The sequence below is a fragment of the Microplitis mediator genome, chromosome 9 (assembly GCF_029852145.1).
Source record: "Microplitis mediator isolate UGA2020A chromosome 9, iyMicMedi2.1, whole genome shotgun sequence".
Lineage (NCBI taxonomy): Eukaryota > Metazoa > Arthropoda > Insecta > Hymenoptera > Braconidae > Microplitis > Microplitis mediator.
In genome coordinates, this window is record NC_079977.1 from 16,821,377 (window position 1) to 16,838,398 (window position 17,022).

Below are 17,022 nucleotides of genomic sequence, written 5' to 3' on the forward strand. Positions count from 1 at the left end.
ATTATTTATTTAAAAGTTAGTCAATAAATATTATCAGGCATTAATATCCGTGTTACTTGACGATTATTTTTTATCTAGCAAATACTGTACATGTTTTTTATAAATAATAATAAAAATTACATATTTTTATCTTAAAAAAAAAAAAAATGTTAAAAAAAAAATTTATTTTTTTAATTTTTATACTAAATAATAATTAATTAAATAAAATATACAATTTAATTGCGGAATCGTACATTTTGTATTTTATATACAAAATTATTTTTTTTTAATATTAGCGGTGATTTATTTACATCAGAAAATTTAATTCAATCTTTGGATTAAATTTTTTTTTGTATTATTAAATATGTGCAGAAATAAGTGAGTGTTGAATTAAAATTATAAATGTTACTAATAATTTATTAAATAAATTATATTTATATATATATTGAACATACGGCGGTGAATGTCGGCGGTTGTTAATTTTAAAATAATAATTATTGTTTTTCTTATTTTTAAAATCGATTAATACAAATGTCCACAGAGAAAGATTTATGGTTCCAAGTACGTTCCAAGTTCGTTCATGAAATATCATCCCATACCGTTATAGTAATGATTACTTGGGATTATGGGATATTGGCCCATACTTTCTGGGAAAAGTTCCCATAAGTATGGGAACAATTCCCGTCATTATGGTAACAGTTCTCTTATCGCATGTAAAAAAATTATGGTAATGATTATGGTAAATGTTATCATAATATTATAGTAATCGTTACCATCGTATTAAGGTAACCATTACCATAATATGTGTTAACCATTACCGTAATATTATAGTAACGAGTACTTTAATATTATGGTAACAGTTACCATATATTATGGTTACCATACTGTGGTAGTAGTGGTTACCATAATATTATAGTAATCGTTACCATAATATTATAGCAACGATTACTACCATATTTATGGTAATGGTTACCATATTTATGGTAATGGTTACCATATTTATGGTAATGGTTACCATAAATATGGTAATGGTTACCATATATTGTGGTAATAGTTACTATATATTATGATAATGGTTACTACATTGATGGTAACCATTACCATAAATATGGTAACCATTATTATAAATATGATAACCATTACCATAAATTTGGTAACTATTATCATAAATATGGTAACCATTACCATAACCATGGTAACCATTACCATAAATATGGTAACCATTATCATAAATATGGTAACCTTTACCATAAATACGGTAGTTATCGTTTCTATAATATTATGGTAACGATTACTATAATATTATGGTAATAATTACCATATATTATGGTAATGGTAACCATAATGTTATGGTAATGGTTACCATCCTGTTATAGTAGTGGGTCCTATAATATTATGGTAATGGTTGCCATAATATTATGGCTACAATTACTATAATATTATAGGAACCACTACTATAACAGGATGGTAACCATTACCATAATATTATAGTAACCATTACAATAATATTATGGTAACGATTACTATAATATTATAGTAATGATAACTACAATATATGGGTGCCGTTCCTACAATCAACATTTTAAAAAAACCGGTTACCATGCATTATGGGAACCATTCCCATATTATATTGTAATTGTTACCGTAAATTTCTCTCTGTGTATATAATTTAACTTTCAAAATTTATAAATATTTTTTATTATCGAAAATAAGTACTATATCGCATAAGCAAAATGACATGTAAGAAAAATATAAAATCACGATGGTGATAATACAATTTGACGATTTATGTTTAATATTCGTTTATTATTACTATTATTATTATTGTTGTTGTTGTTGTTGTATTTGTTGTTGTTGTTGTTGCTGTAATGGTTGAAACGAATAAATCGCCGTCTTGTTCTATTACGCCGACTTACTCCGCCTTGCCATCCTCAAGAAGACTCAAGATTTTTTTTAAGATGACTGAATACTTGTACAATGTACTCTAATCCATTCATATAGTCACGGAAAATTAACCAGTCACGTACACTTCGGGAAGTATTTGATAAAGCCACTGCCCGAAATTCATCAGACATTGTTTCACGTTTTACGTCAGGACGCGGAGTTACCCCTCGTTCCACCATTGCAACTTGTAGTTCACATAGGACCTGAAAAAGTACATATGTCATAAATGATATTAGTTTTTATCTTTCGATTGATTCTTAACGGTCGCATAAGAACCCGAAATCCTCAGGAAATTTGAACTCCAAATATCTCTATAACTATCCAGTTTTTAGGAAAAATATAAGATACCATTTTTGTAGATAATTCAATGGGCTACAAATGATGTTTTTGAAAATTTTTCCGAAAATTTACTATTTACTGAGATATTTGCAAATAACCAATTATACTTTTTATTTAGTAACTTTTTAAGTATTGATAGAAAATTTTTCATTTTTTATTTTTTTTTTTTACAAAAACGGATACAATTTTAGGAAATTAGGATTTTTTTTGTTAATTCTAAGATACAATTATTTTATTCTGCAAATATTTACTGAAAGATTTAGAAAAATTATTAATCATAAGAAAATTATATTAATTTTTACATAAAAAGTCATTTTTACTGTTTTTGGTCAATGTTTTTTTTAGAACTGAAAATTGAAATTTATGTCAAAAACTGATACTATAGCTTTTAGAGAAAGAAGTTTAAAGACTCTGTTACCGTTATGATTCAAGCCATAAGAGTGATCGTTAAGGATTGAAAACTTGTTAATTTTTTATTAATCAATGAAAGAAAACAAAAAAAAAAAAGGAAAATTAAATACTTACAGAACGGAGTTTGTGTTCAGTCTCTTCAAACTGCGTCTGAAAGGCCAGTCGGTTTTCTCTCTGATCCCAAGCTATTTGCTCTAAGCCTACTGCAAATTTTTGCATGTACTCGTATGTATTTATCAATGCATCATCAATCTAGAATTTGAAAGAAAATAAAACCTTATTTATAGCAAATTCTTTTGAATAAATATAACCTAGCAAATTCAATGATACCGATATTTTTTTTTCAATTGTTTTCGATGGTAATTTTTTATAGTAATCTCTAGTAACCATTATACCCACTCGCTAATTTTTTTGAGAAAAATTCTTTACGGAAATCCCTATAAGAAGTTCTCATAGGAATCCTACAAGGTTCTAACAGGAATCCCCTAAGATTTTTTACGGGAATCCCATTAAATCCTTACAGGAATCCCGGAAGATTTTTACAGGAATGTTGTAATATCTTTACAAAAGCCCCGTAAGAATCTTACAAAAACTGTGTATGATTCTTACAGGGATCCCATAAAACCCTTACGAGAATCCCATAAAATCTTTGTAGGAATCTTGGAAGATCATTACACAAATCCCATGAGATTTTTACAGGAAACTTTTAAGATTCTTACAGGATTCTCTTTACAGAAAGTAAGGTTTTTACAGGAAGCCCATAGAATGCTCACAGGAATCCTATGATATTCTTATAGGAATCCCATAAAATGCTCACAGGAATCCTATTATATTCTTACAGAAAGCCGATAAGGTTCTTAAAGGAATCCCATAAAATTTTTGCAGGAACCCCACAAGATTTTTACAGGAATCCTATAAGATTCTTACACGAATCCTATGAGTTTCCTGCAGGAATCCTATAAAATGCTCACAGGAATCCTATGATATTCTTACAGGTATCCGATAAGATTCTTACAAGAATCCCATAAATCTTTTACAGGAACCCCATAAGATTTTTACAGGAATCCTATAAGATTCTTACACGAATCCTATGAGTATCCTGCAGGAATCCCATAGAATGCTCACAGGAATCCTATTATATTCTTACAGAAAGCCGATAAGGTTCTTACAGGAATTCCATGAGATTCTTACAGAAACTCCATAAGTTTTGTACAGGAATCCTATAAGATTCTTACAGGAATCCCATAAATCTTTTACAGGAACCCCATAAGATTTTTACAGGAATCCTATAAGATTCTTACACGAATCCTATGAGTTTCCTGCAGGAATCCCATAGAATGCTCACAGGAATCCTATTATATTCTTACAGAAAGCCGATAAGGTTTTTACCGGAATCCCATGAGATTCTTACAGGAACTCTATGTTTTATACAGGAATCCTATAAGATTCTTACATGAATCCTATGAGTTTTCTGCAGGAATCCCATAGAATGCTCACAGGAATCCTATTATATTCTTACAGAAAGCCGATAAGGTTTTTACCGGAATCCCATGAGATTCTTACAGGAACTCTATGTTTTATACAGGAATCCTATAAGATTCTTACATGAATCCTATGAGTTTTCTGCAGGAATCCCATAGAATGCTCACAGGAATCCTATTATATTCTTACAGAAAGCCGATAAGGTTTTTACCGGAATCCCATGAGATTCTTACAGGAACTCTATAAGTTTTGTACAGGAATCCTATAAGATTCTTACAGGAATCCCATAAATCTTTTACAGGAATCCCATAGAATGCTCACAGGAATCCTATTATATTCTTACAGAAAGCCGATAAGGTTTTTACCGGAATCCCATGAGATTCTTACAGGAACTCTATAAGTTTTATACAGGAATCCTATAAGATTCTTACATGGATCCTATGAGTTTTCTGCAGGAATCCCATAGAATGCTCACAGGAATCCTATGATATTCTTACAAGGATTCCGTCAGATCTTCACAAGAATTTTATAAGCTCCTCAGGTACAAATGTAATAGTTAAAAGTATCTCTCAAAATAAATTAAAATGTTTTGATCGTCACGGTGAAATGTCCTAGTAGTAAAATTTCTTTACACAATTTTACGAATAATATGAATTTTAAATTCGTTTACTAATCGTATGAATGAAAAGTGTAAACATGATATAATTTCCATACAATAAATTAAAAATTATGCAAAAATATTCCGGTCTAATTGAATTTGCCAGGGCACTAATTAACAAAATTGATGAATGATAAGATGATTGCTGAGAAAAAAAAATAAATAAGCATCATATGATGATGTGTGTACTGACCATCCGCACCTCAAGTTTGTCTAAGTATTCTTTCGACAAGTCCTCGCCGAGTTGCTTGGGTATCTCCTGTAAACCAGGTAGCCAGTCATAACGAGAACTTTTCCACGACGAGTGCGTTGATGCCATATTTAATCCAAACGATTCTTTGACCTGTAAGAAATAAATAAAAGTAATGTTGATTAAATAAAAATTAAATTGGATAATTGTTATGTAGAGTTAGTCACAATTATTTAATGCGTAAATACGTGGAAGCAGAAAGGGAGACACCAAGTATTTTATCATCTGTAATCGGTGACTAAACATTATTATTAATGTTAACTGGCGCCACGACATTTTATTTAATTCAATTTATATGTATAAGTGAATTACTGAGAACTGACAAGTGCATACATTTAATCGGCACGCGTCTACTGACATCCGCTCAACTTGATATACTGTTCAATTTATTAATTCAAGGTGTTAAATAGTATATAGTTACAACCGTGCAATAACTATTGTAAACATATTCAAATATTTTTGTAACAAAAAAAAAAAGTGTTTTAAGTGGTAAGATAATTTTCATCTCGAACGAGTTTTCATTCATTTTTTTTTTTTTATATAAGTACAGTATTTATTACTTGAATTATTTTATTGAAAACTAAAAAAAAGCTGAACCTAAGATTAAATGGACCTTTACTGAGAAATTAAGAAATAATTGTTACTATTCCTATTACACGGAGAGAAATTTATAGTAACAATTACAATATATTATGGGAATGGTTCCTACACTGTAAAAAATTCACGGAGTGAATGGTGATTAAATCCGGAGTGAATGCGGAGTGAATGCGGAGTGAATGCGGAGTGAATGAATTTTTAATTATTCACTCCCCTCGGAGTGAAATTCACTCCGCAGGGAAATTTTCGCGGAGTAGATGATTTTTTATTAATTTAAACCCTCCGGAGTAAAATTCACTCCGGAGCGGAGTTTTGAAAATACTATTAATAAAATATAACTCCACTCAATAAAATCGAAGTAAAAATTCGCGTATTACATTATTGATCAGCTGATATGCACACACATACGCACATACATATTTAGGCACACACGCGCACTAGCACACACACGCACGCACACATTTGCACACAAGCACACAATCGAACACACACACATTTGTACACATTTACACACACGCACAAAAATTTGCACACACGCACACATTTGCACACACGCAAAAATTTGCACACATGCACACATTTGGACACACGCACACACACATCGTTTAGCAGTTTAATATAAATTAGTATAAATTTATTTGAGTATTAAAACTCTGGACCGGAGTAAATTGGGAGTGTAATAAAATCCGCGTCACTCCGAGATCACTCCGCTAAAAAAAAACTCCCAATTCACTCCGCATGCGGAGTGATTTTTTTAAAAACTCCGGAACTCCGAGTGGCGGAATGAATGCGGAGTGAATTCGGATTTAATTTCACTCCGAATTCACTCCGGATTTTTTACAGTGTATAATGCATGGCAACCGGTTTTCTTGAAATGTTGATTATAGGAACGGCACCCATATATATTATAGTTATCATTACTATAATATTATAGTAATCGTTACCATAATATTATGTTAATGGTTACCATAACATTATGGTAATGGTTACTATAATATTGTGATAATGGTTACCATATAATATGGTAACCATTTCCATAATATTATAGTAATCGTTACCATAATATTATGGTAATCATTACCATAATATTTGGTAACCATTACCATAATTTCATAGGAACCATTACCATATATATGGTAACCATTATCATATATATATTATATATGGTAACCATTACCATAATATATCGTTAACGTTACCATAATATTATAGTAACGATTACTATAACATTATGGTAATGGTTACCAAAATAAATGGTAACGATTACCATAATATCTGGTAACCATTACCATAATATTATAGTAACGTTTACCTTAGTACAATGTCAACAATTACCATAATATTATGGTCATACTTATCATAATTCTTTCACATTCAATATGGGAACTGTTACCATCATGATGGAAATTGTTCTTATACTTATGGGAACTTTTTCCTATAATGGACCTATATCCTATAATATTAAGGTAATAATTACTCAGAATTATGTGATAAACACCCATAATTTCTGGGAAAAATTACCATAATTATAGATACTATTCCTATGGGTAAGATTCTTATATCGCATGGTGATGATTACCATACTCATGAGAATAGTACCGATAGTCACATGGGAAACAATCTTATATCCACATTCGAATCGTTTCTAAGAGCATGTAGGAATAAATCCTACGTATTATTGGAACCATTCTCATTATGCATGATAGGAATTACTGTAATATTAAGGAATGATTAGCATAATGTTATGGTAATGATGACTATCATTCTCAAAAAAATTAGTATTATGGAAATGGGTACCACAATATTATTGTAATAATTATCATAATAGTATAGTAACTATTCGCACGTTATTATAGTTTCATTGCTATAATAGTATTAGAATACTTCCCATAGTTCCATAAGAATAATTCCTATAATAGGATGATATTTATTACTACAGTAGTATGGTAATGATTACCATAATTTTCATGTTTTTAATATCATAAGGATGGTGACTTTAAAAATACAGTAATTATTACCATACTAATACAGTGATTATTATTATAATAGCTTAGTAATTATTACTGTCATAAAATAGTAATAATTACTAGTCTATTATGGTAAATGTTTCTATATCATTTGTAATATCTACCGTATAATATAAAAATAATTCCCATATCGGTACAGTAAAAATTACCACAATGATGCCAGACGATTACCAGAATTCCATAAGAACAATGTCCGTCGTACAGAAATGGACCCCAAATCCACAGTTATAATAATCATGGTTTCCATAAGTATTATCCCCATAATCCGTACTCCAAAAAAAAAAAAGTTCCCCCATTCAATACGAAAACCACCCCCATAAAATATCGTAATAATTACCGTCAATTTTACTCTGCCTGAATTTATTTCAATAAACAGTTCTTTAACTTCAAACTGTTAAATTAATTCTCCAGTTCAAAAATTTTTTTTTCCCACCATATAAATTTAATTACATAAGAAATCAATCTACGCAAAAAACTTTTCATTGAAAAAACCTCTCAAGTTACAAATACATTAATAAAACGATTATTTCACTTTATACATTCTCTTCTTCTTCTCCTTCTTTTTATTATTATTGATATAAATATCAATGAATTCCATTGAATAAAAAAAAATATATATATATATAAAATGACGTACTACTAAGTCAACCAGACTCACGCGTATCATTTAACAAAATGTCTTATCAACGTCTTGCGATTAATTCCGATAAACTCGTGCGCTCGTTATAATTTGATCTGTCAAAACGCCACCTGATATAATTATCCTCGTACTATACATTCATCATATATATGTATATATATATATATATATATATATATATATATCAAATAAAATTACCCATTAATAAATAAAACATAATTTTCATTATTTGCACTCAATAGCAAATCCTTCGATGGTGGTCTACTCAAAAAAAAAAATAATAAAATAAAAATAAAAGCCCTCGGAACTCTACATAACTGTGACTAAGTCTGCTCGCGTTGACTCTCATTCTAAAACTTACTCTTTCTCTACTTAAACTCTAAAAGTCCTTTTGGATGTTTAAATTGGCTTGACTTTATGCCGCCCAGTAAATTACGAAATTTTTAGGTACCAAGGTAAAAAAAAAGGTAGAAAAGAAATTTTTAACGCTTTACTTTGTGTGTAAACCCAACAACACGACAACCTTGGAAATAACTCAACTACACTTTCGCGTCAACCGGTTATTATTTATAATATATTTTATTTTTATTTTTTATTTAGTTTTAGTTTTAGTTTTTTTTTTTTTTTTTTTTATGAATGACCAAAGTCTTACTTATACATAATTAAACACGATTTTACGATAATACCAGCCCTCAATCTGGGAATATAATCTGGGTCTAACAAATAAAAGGATTCAATCCGGTGCTCCGACACAATATTTTACGACTAGACCCATTATCTCTTTCTTTTTCTCAACTACGATATTTTATTAATTTATATATATTTTTATGACTTATAGAAAGTCTGACTTAGATTATTTTACAGAGCACGGAAGTCTGTAAAAAATTTAAGGAGGAAATGAGACCTGAGGTGTAAAAACAATTTTGAATAAAGAAGTTCAGACCGTGAGCTTCAAAATTTGAAACAATTATGAACTTTGAGTTGATCATTTTTGAAATTGGAAATATTCAAGATAAAAAAAATTTCCGAACTAATTTGAATTTTTTGAAAAAAGGGAAAGCTTACGAACAATCCGAATTTACCAAATAATTCAAAAACTCCCAAATAATTCAAATTTTCCGAGTGATTCGAAATTTGACGAACAGTTCTGAAACTTACGAATAATTCAAATTTTTCTAATACTTCGAATTTTTCAAATAATTCATACATTCGAATTATTCAATTCAAATTTCGAATCAAATATTACTATTCGATTTGATAAAAATAATTCGTAAGTTCAAACTATTCGCACACCCCTAGTACAATTATTAACTTCCTTCCCCATATCATAACAAATCACTAAATTTGACTTCCCTTTGTGCTGAAATTTGTTACCTAATGTAAGCCGACCCCCTTAAATATGGTGACAAAATATCTAAGTATCAATATATTATTAGCACCTCATATTTCCGAAAAATCAATTAATTTCAGACACTCAGCTATAATTATTTTTAATCAAAACCCGCCGCGAACCGGAAGTTCAAAACTAAAAAATTTTGATTCACTTTTTCATAAGTTTAATTACAAAATTTTATATAATCAAAACATAGCTTAAAATTTTTCGAATTTCTAATATATATTGATTGAAAAAATATACATATTATTAAATATAAGAATTTATTGCCAAAGACAAAATACCGCCGGTATCCGTATATCCGGTCTGCACTTTAGTATGCAGTCAGTGTGTTTCTGATGATAAAGCTAGACAGCTTCCGATGTTATTAAGAAATTTTTTTTTTCATCTTTTCTTTCATTATTTAAAAAAAATCAAAAAAAAAAGAGAAAAAAAGTTATAATTGAGTGTTAAGAAAAAAAAATGTTATGATAAGTTATAGTAAAAGCTGACGTAAGAATCCGACAGCAGACAGTGCGTCGCCACAGAAGTCTGTATCATAAATGCTACACCTGTCTCATCATAAGTACATTCAAGATAACATACAAAGACTCCCTTTTTTTAATTTTTTTTTTTTTTATATATATATATATTATTATTATTATTTCTATTATAGCATTGATGTAAAATTGTCTTGGATGATCTAATCGACGATTATGCCATAATACTATTATATACATCAGAATATTAAACATACAGATGTATAGACGTTAAACGAGAAAAACATTAAGTCGATTTGTATTTAACTCTTAACTAAGTATTTACATTAGTTTTAACGAATTTCCGGTATGATGATATATTATAATAAATATATAACCAGTTGGTATGGGAATTTCCCATAACTTAAAAATAATATAATTATTTTTTTCATTATAATGTTGATTATTTTAAAAATAAAAAAAAACCGGCTTGTTTTATTGTAATAAGCATAACTTAAATTTACGTGCACTGAATAAATTATAAACTTGCTTATTTGATTTAACATGTTTTTAGTCTACTCTATAAATCAAGTCTAAAAAAAAAATTAACTTGGTGTAGGAAGAATTAATTTGAGCTAAGAAAATTAGGAAGAAAAAAATTTTGGACCAAGAAAATTTTTTCGTGGAATTCATATTTTGGTTGGTGACTTTTTTGTTGAAAAAATATTTATACTTCAATCAAGAAATTTTTTTTGCTTGATAAAATTTGATTTTTGAACCAAGTAGAGTTTTATGGAATTGTTAATTATTTTTTATCACTCGGAAAATTAAAATTTTTTATTTTAGAAGTAATTTTTTTAGGCTAATAGTGCTTGGGATTTGAAACAAATATAACAATTTAATTCCAGAAAATGAGTTTCTGTGATTTTCTTTATTCTTGAAGCAAGAATTCAGTTAATTGATCAAAGAATCATTTTGGAAACCAGAATTCGGGTTAATTATCCAAAAGAAATTTTTAGGAGCAATAATTCTGATTAATTGATTCAAGAACAGTTTCTTGAAACAAGAAATTTTATTAATTGATTTGAAAAGAACTTTTTTGTGCAATAATTTTGATTAGTTAATGAAAAAATAATTTTTTTAAAGAAGAATTTTGATTAATTGATCCACGATTAATTTTTTTAAGTCAAAATTTTAGTTTCATGATCCAAGAATAATTTCTTGAAACAAGAACTCTGGTTTGTTATCCGAGAATAATATGTTGAAACAAGAACTTCGATTCATTGGTCGTCGAATAATTTCTTGAAGCAAGAATACTAATTTTGTAATTCAAGAATAATTTTTTGAAACAAAAATTGCAATTACTCAACTCAAGAACAGTTTCTTGAAGCAAGAATTTTGATCAATTGATCCACGAATAATTCCATGAAGTGAAAATCTTAGTTTAATGATTCAAGAATAATCTTGAAACAACAACTCTGGTTTGTTATCCGAGAATAATTTCTTGAAGCAAGAATGCAGATTTAAAAATCCAAGAATATTTCTTGAAACAAGAGTTTCAATTAGTTAATCCTTGAATAATTTCTTGAAGCAAGAATACTAATTTTGTAATTCAAGAATAATTTTTGGCAACAAGAATTTAAATTACTCAACTCAAGAACAGTTTTTTGAAGCAAGATTTTTGATCAATTGATCCACGAATAATTCCTTAAAGTAAAAGTTTTCGTTTAATGATTCAAGAATAATCTTGAAACAACAACTCTGGTTTGTTATCCGAAAATAATTTCTTGAAGCAAGAATGCAGATTTAAAAATCCAAGAATAATTTCTTGAAACAAGAGTTTCAATTAGTTAATCCTCGAATAATTTCTTGAAGCAAGAATACTAATTTTGTAATTCAAGAATAATTTTTGGCAACAAGAATTTAAATTACTCAACTCAAGAACAGTTTTTTGAAGCAAGATTTTTGATCAATTGATCCACGAATAATTCCTTAAAGTAAAAGTTTTTGTTTAATGATTCAAGAATAATCTTGAAACAACAACTCTGGTTTGTTATCCGAGAATAATTTCTTGAAACAAGAATTTCAATTAGTTGATCCTCGAATAATTTCTTGAAGCATAAATACTAATTTTGTAATCCAAAATAATTTTTTGAAACAAGAATTTAAATTAACTGATCTTAATTTCTTGAAATAGGAAAATAAATTGAACTAAGAATCTCATTTCAATTGAAAAATTTCCTTGATCCAAGTTAATTTTTTTCTTTATAGATATAGATTAACATAAATCAGCCCGAAAAAAAAATTTTAATAAAAAGAAAAAAAAACTTACATATTTATCACAAAAAAGTTTCGCATGGTCAAGTGCAGTTTTAGCTTGTATTACAACAGTAGCTAATAACTGTTCGTCCGTAAGTGGCTCCATATAAATAGAACCATCCGAATTTCCAGCTGGCTCACCACAGGGATTTATCCATTTAGGAGTTGACTGATAAAGTCGACTATGAAATGCCATTGATGGTGTTGGTTTACCCTGTACTGATATTATCAGAAATAGTATCAGTAGGCCTGCTAGCCCTAGCAATAAACAAATAAATTCTGTTATTCATTAAAAAAATTTTCATTCATAATAATAATCTTAAATTATTTATCATTAATTTTAAAACTCTTCATAAATTAAATTTTAATTTCCATTTTTTTTTAAAGTGAATTGGCATCAAATGAAAAAAAATAAAATGCTTGATGATTACAGTCGTGTAATCCTACCTCAAGGCAACGGAACTGTCATGAGAATGACAATAATATATATGTGCAATAAGGAAAATATAATAAGTCAACATTAGACGTTGACGATGACGACGACGGTGGTGGCGTTCCACAATAAATTCTTTGTAAAATCCGCCAGGGACAAAATGGATGTTAAAAAAAAGTAATGCAGAGTATTAAACTTACAGTGGCATCGTAAGTACAGTGTATGGTTATAAGAAAATGAAAAATGCAGTAATGGCACACTGTCCTCGCATTACTTGGGACAATTATACTCCATTATTGTCCTGGTGATACTTAAAGATCAGGTCCAGTTTTAAAAGCATGTACTGCCGTCACTACAATCGTATTTTCTGTCTTTTATCTTCAACTAAAATTCCCTCTTTTATCTCTATAACGTGATCATATACTACCATAGTACTGACTACGACACTACTAAAAGAAAACACATTGCGGTAGGTCGTGAATTTAATATATTTTAACCCAACTCATCATCGCGTCACTTACATTTTATTTTACTAACTTTTTTTTTTTTTACAATTAAAATACGTAGTTCGGATACATAACAAGAAAACCACCTGTGGGAGTCGTTCTAAAGCGCAACAGGTGGTGGCATTCCTTTGGTTCATCTCGAATTATTTTTTTTTATTTTTAATTGTCAGAAAAAAATTGTCTTTTTTTTATTTGAATAGGGAAAGGAGAAAATAGAAAATTTTTTGGCGAAAAAAAATAACTTTTGGAGAAAAATTTTTTTTTGGTAGTACAATAATAAAATTCATTGGATAATTTATTTCATGTTTAAGGAAAAATGATTTTTTTGACGGAAGAAAATTGAAATTTATTCACTTTTTGAAAAAAAATTCTGATTGTTTTCTGTTGGTCAGAAAATGATTTTGAATGACATCTGGAAATTTTTGGACTAAAAATATTTTAAGTTGGAAATTTTCAGTAAAAAGAAAATTCGACATTTCTAAAAGTTATTTTTTTCTGTAAAGTGGATTAAAAAATTTGAATTTTGGAAATTGAATTTTCCGGTTTTTTTTCTGTGTGAAAATAATTTATACACTGGAAAATTCGAGGGAATTTTTTAATCTACATACGGAGTTTTAAGTTTTAAAATTAAAATAAATTTCCCTATGGAGTAAATATCACTTCGGATTTCATCCGCGCTCATCCCGAAAATTTTTTACCGATTTTTTATCAATTATTATCTTAATAAAATTTGAAAATTTGAAAAATTGGTCAATTAATTTAGAAAAAAATTAAATTTTAAAAATATCAAAGAAAATTAATTTTCATATTTTCGGTCTGAAAAAGTTATTGTTCAAAGACTGTCGTATATTAATTTTGTAAAACATGAAAATTTTTAAAAAATTATTTAGAAATAAAATTCGGCTTCATTAATTTTTCAAAATTTACACTCAGCACAAAAAATTTCATTTTTGATTTAAGAAATCAGTTGCAAAAATTTCTCGTAATTTTAGTTTTGATTGAAAAAAATACAATTTTCACATGAAAATTACTTTTAAAAAAATCTTTAGTTACTATCTAATAGAATACTTTTTTAAAAACTACTAAATTTTCCAAAAAATGATTTTATTGAATCAAAAATTTTTTTTAAGAAAATCATTTTTTTTCCATTTTAAAAATTTTCACTTTTAAATTTCCAAAGAAAAAACGTTCTACATTTTCCGAAATTTCAGTTCAAAATCACTTTTCTCAAATTAAATATAAAAAAAAACTACTCTTAATAAATTAAAAATAACAAATAAAATTTCCTTTGAAACATTCCTTTTAACAATAAATTTCCTAACTATCGATGTAAAGTTGATTACATTTCCGAGACATGGGATTTTCCCGAAGATCGTCATGTTAATAATTGAATACAAGTGTCATAGATATGTGTAAGCTACAGTAGACTCAAAGACCGTTACTACATACGATGACTAATTCGTTCATCGGCTCGCCCGAACGTGACGTCAAGTCATACTACTATATACCCGAGAGAATGGCGTGCGAGACAAAATACAACGCATCGCGAATACTTTAATACCATATACACTTCGATGCCACAATTGTCTTATAAACGAAAATAATTATCAAAATTCACTTCTTAATTTTTTTTTCTGTCTTGCAAATCAATAAATCGGACGAAAAAAAAAAAGAAAGTGAACCCTCGTAAAATTTCTCTTTTCTAATGATTTTCGAATTTACTATAATTATTTAAATGTCAATTAAATTTTATTATTACTTTAATAAAAAAAAATATATGTATAAATGTGTGTATATACATGTATATAAGTATATATGTATGTTAAAAGAACGTTAGTAGAATGATTAAAAAAATTGTCGCTTGTGGATTAAGGAACTTTATACCGACGACGGAGATAAATTAATCGAAGCACGACTCGTTGCTTTTCCGGCCGTTAAAAAGCGCGCCAATCGATTTCCGCCGTAGTTTTTTTTTTTTTAATGTTATGTTGATAGGCACGTGGAAATACGCAATCGTACAAAAATTATTTAGTTAATTAATAATTTTAATTACACAAAAAAAAATAATTAACGAAATCACTCGACGCTTCGCGAGAGAAGTGAGGAATAAATTTGGAAGATTTACGGTGGGAAAAGTCGAAATTTTGATGGTTCGAAAAAAATTTTTCTTCATTCATGAAAAATTTTTTTGAACCAAATAATTTTTTTATTGAAATAAGAAAATTTTTACTTCACTTCTAATAGGTACAGACAAAATAATTTCCTGGCTCAAGAAAAGTTTTGCATTAAGAACTTTAAAAAAATTTCTTGGGATATGAGAAAATTTCTTGCCTCAATAAATTTTTTCTCCGTAGAAAAATTTGTTTCTTTCATTTTCAATTTAAGTACGAAAATTTTTTAGAGGCAAGAAAATATTTCTGGCAGAATGAAATTTTATTTTTGCACCAAGAAATTTTGTTTTTAATTCTCAATGCAAAAAATTTTCTCAGAAGTAAAAATTTCTTCTGCCAAAAAAAACTTTTTTCCGTCGATCACTAAAAATTTATTGTTTCAAGAAATTTTTTTTTTCTGTTGATTAAATTTGAAAGACGAATGAAAATAAAAATAAACTTACTTAACCACGTGGTAGGTCGTGTTATTTTTTTAAATCTCCAATTAAAATTATGTCTAATAGGATCACAATCAACACAATTTCCAATTTCAACTCTACTATTATTATTATTATTATTATTATTATTATTATTATTTACCACATTATTACTATTATTACTATTACTATAAATATTTCTTTGATTAGAAGAATACACTCGTGAAAATTTTCTACAAAACGTCCTATGTAAATTATCAATAGCATAAAAATAATAATTATTAATATTATTATTATTGTTATTATTTTTATTATAATTATTAAAAACACGATGACTCGTAGTCCTTTGATCGCGTTTCATGATAGCCTCCATTATTATAAAATTGTCTATTTCCACCGTATCCGTAACAGACATTTTATTGCAATCACAACCACTAATAATTGGTTAAACGAAAAAAAATTTATATAAATATATGTAAACTGTCATTTGACAGCTAATCCACAAACAAAAATAGTCTGCACAGAATCACAATCCGTTTAGCACTGGTTCCCGTACACGGCATGCACTGATTCTTATATGAGGGGGGGAGTAGAGGTAAAGGAAAGAGAGAAGACAAGTCTGAGTTTTAGAGTGGAGGAGGAAGGGTGTCCTGTAGTAGCGTCAAAGTTGAGGATTGGAGGAGGATATAGGCGGGAGTAAGATTTTTTTTCTTTTTTACAGGTACTTATATATATATAGAGGTCTGGGTACGGATGTTACACTAAATAATGTAATTTTACGGACAGTGTTTATATAGTAAAGCACGTGGTTCCTTAAAGTTTTGGAGTAGGAAATAACACCCTTATCCCCACTACCAACAAACAGAGCATGGGTAAATCCCTTCCCCGTAAAATTACTGGACAGTCAGAATCCCTCTCTACTTTTATTTTAATACTACATCGTGTCGTTCATCTGTAGACTCATTCATAACTCCCGACAAGAGGCCAACTACCCCCACT

The 17,022-nt window shown here is 28.5% G+C and overlaps 1 protein-coding gene across 3 annotated transcripts; it reads right to left on the bottom strand.

Annotated features, from left to right (window-relative positions):
- Positions 1-200: 200 nt before the first annotated feature.
- LOC130675105 (uncharacterized) lies at positions 201-16,784 on the bottom strand. 3 transcript variants are annotated; one of them, XM_057480598.1, is made up of 5 exons: positions 16,051-16,784; positions 12,511-12,776; positions 5,016-5,156; positions 2,788-2,925; positions 201-2,126 (listed from the first exon to the last, which is right to left on the bottom strand). In XM_057480598.1, the coding sequence occupies exons 1-5, from the start codon at positions 16,436-16,438 to the stop codon at positions 1,911-1,913; spliced, it is 1,149 nt and encodes a 382-aa protein (XP_057336581.1). In that variant the 5' UTR covers positions 16,439-16,784; the 3' UTR covers positions 201-1,910. The 3 variants fall into 3 exon arrangements, with proteins under 3 accessions (XP_057336581.1, XP_057336580.1, XP_057336582.1); XM_057480597.1 differs by having other exon boundaries at positions 5,007-5,156; positions 16,051-16,780; XM_057480599.1 differs by having other exon boundaries at positions 5,007-5,156; positions 12,511-12,755; positions 16,051-16,776.
- Between the last annotated feature and the right edge of the window lie 238 nt (positions 16,785-17,022).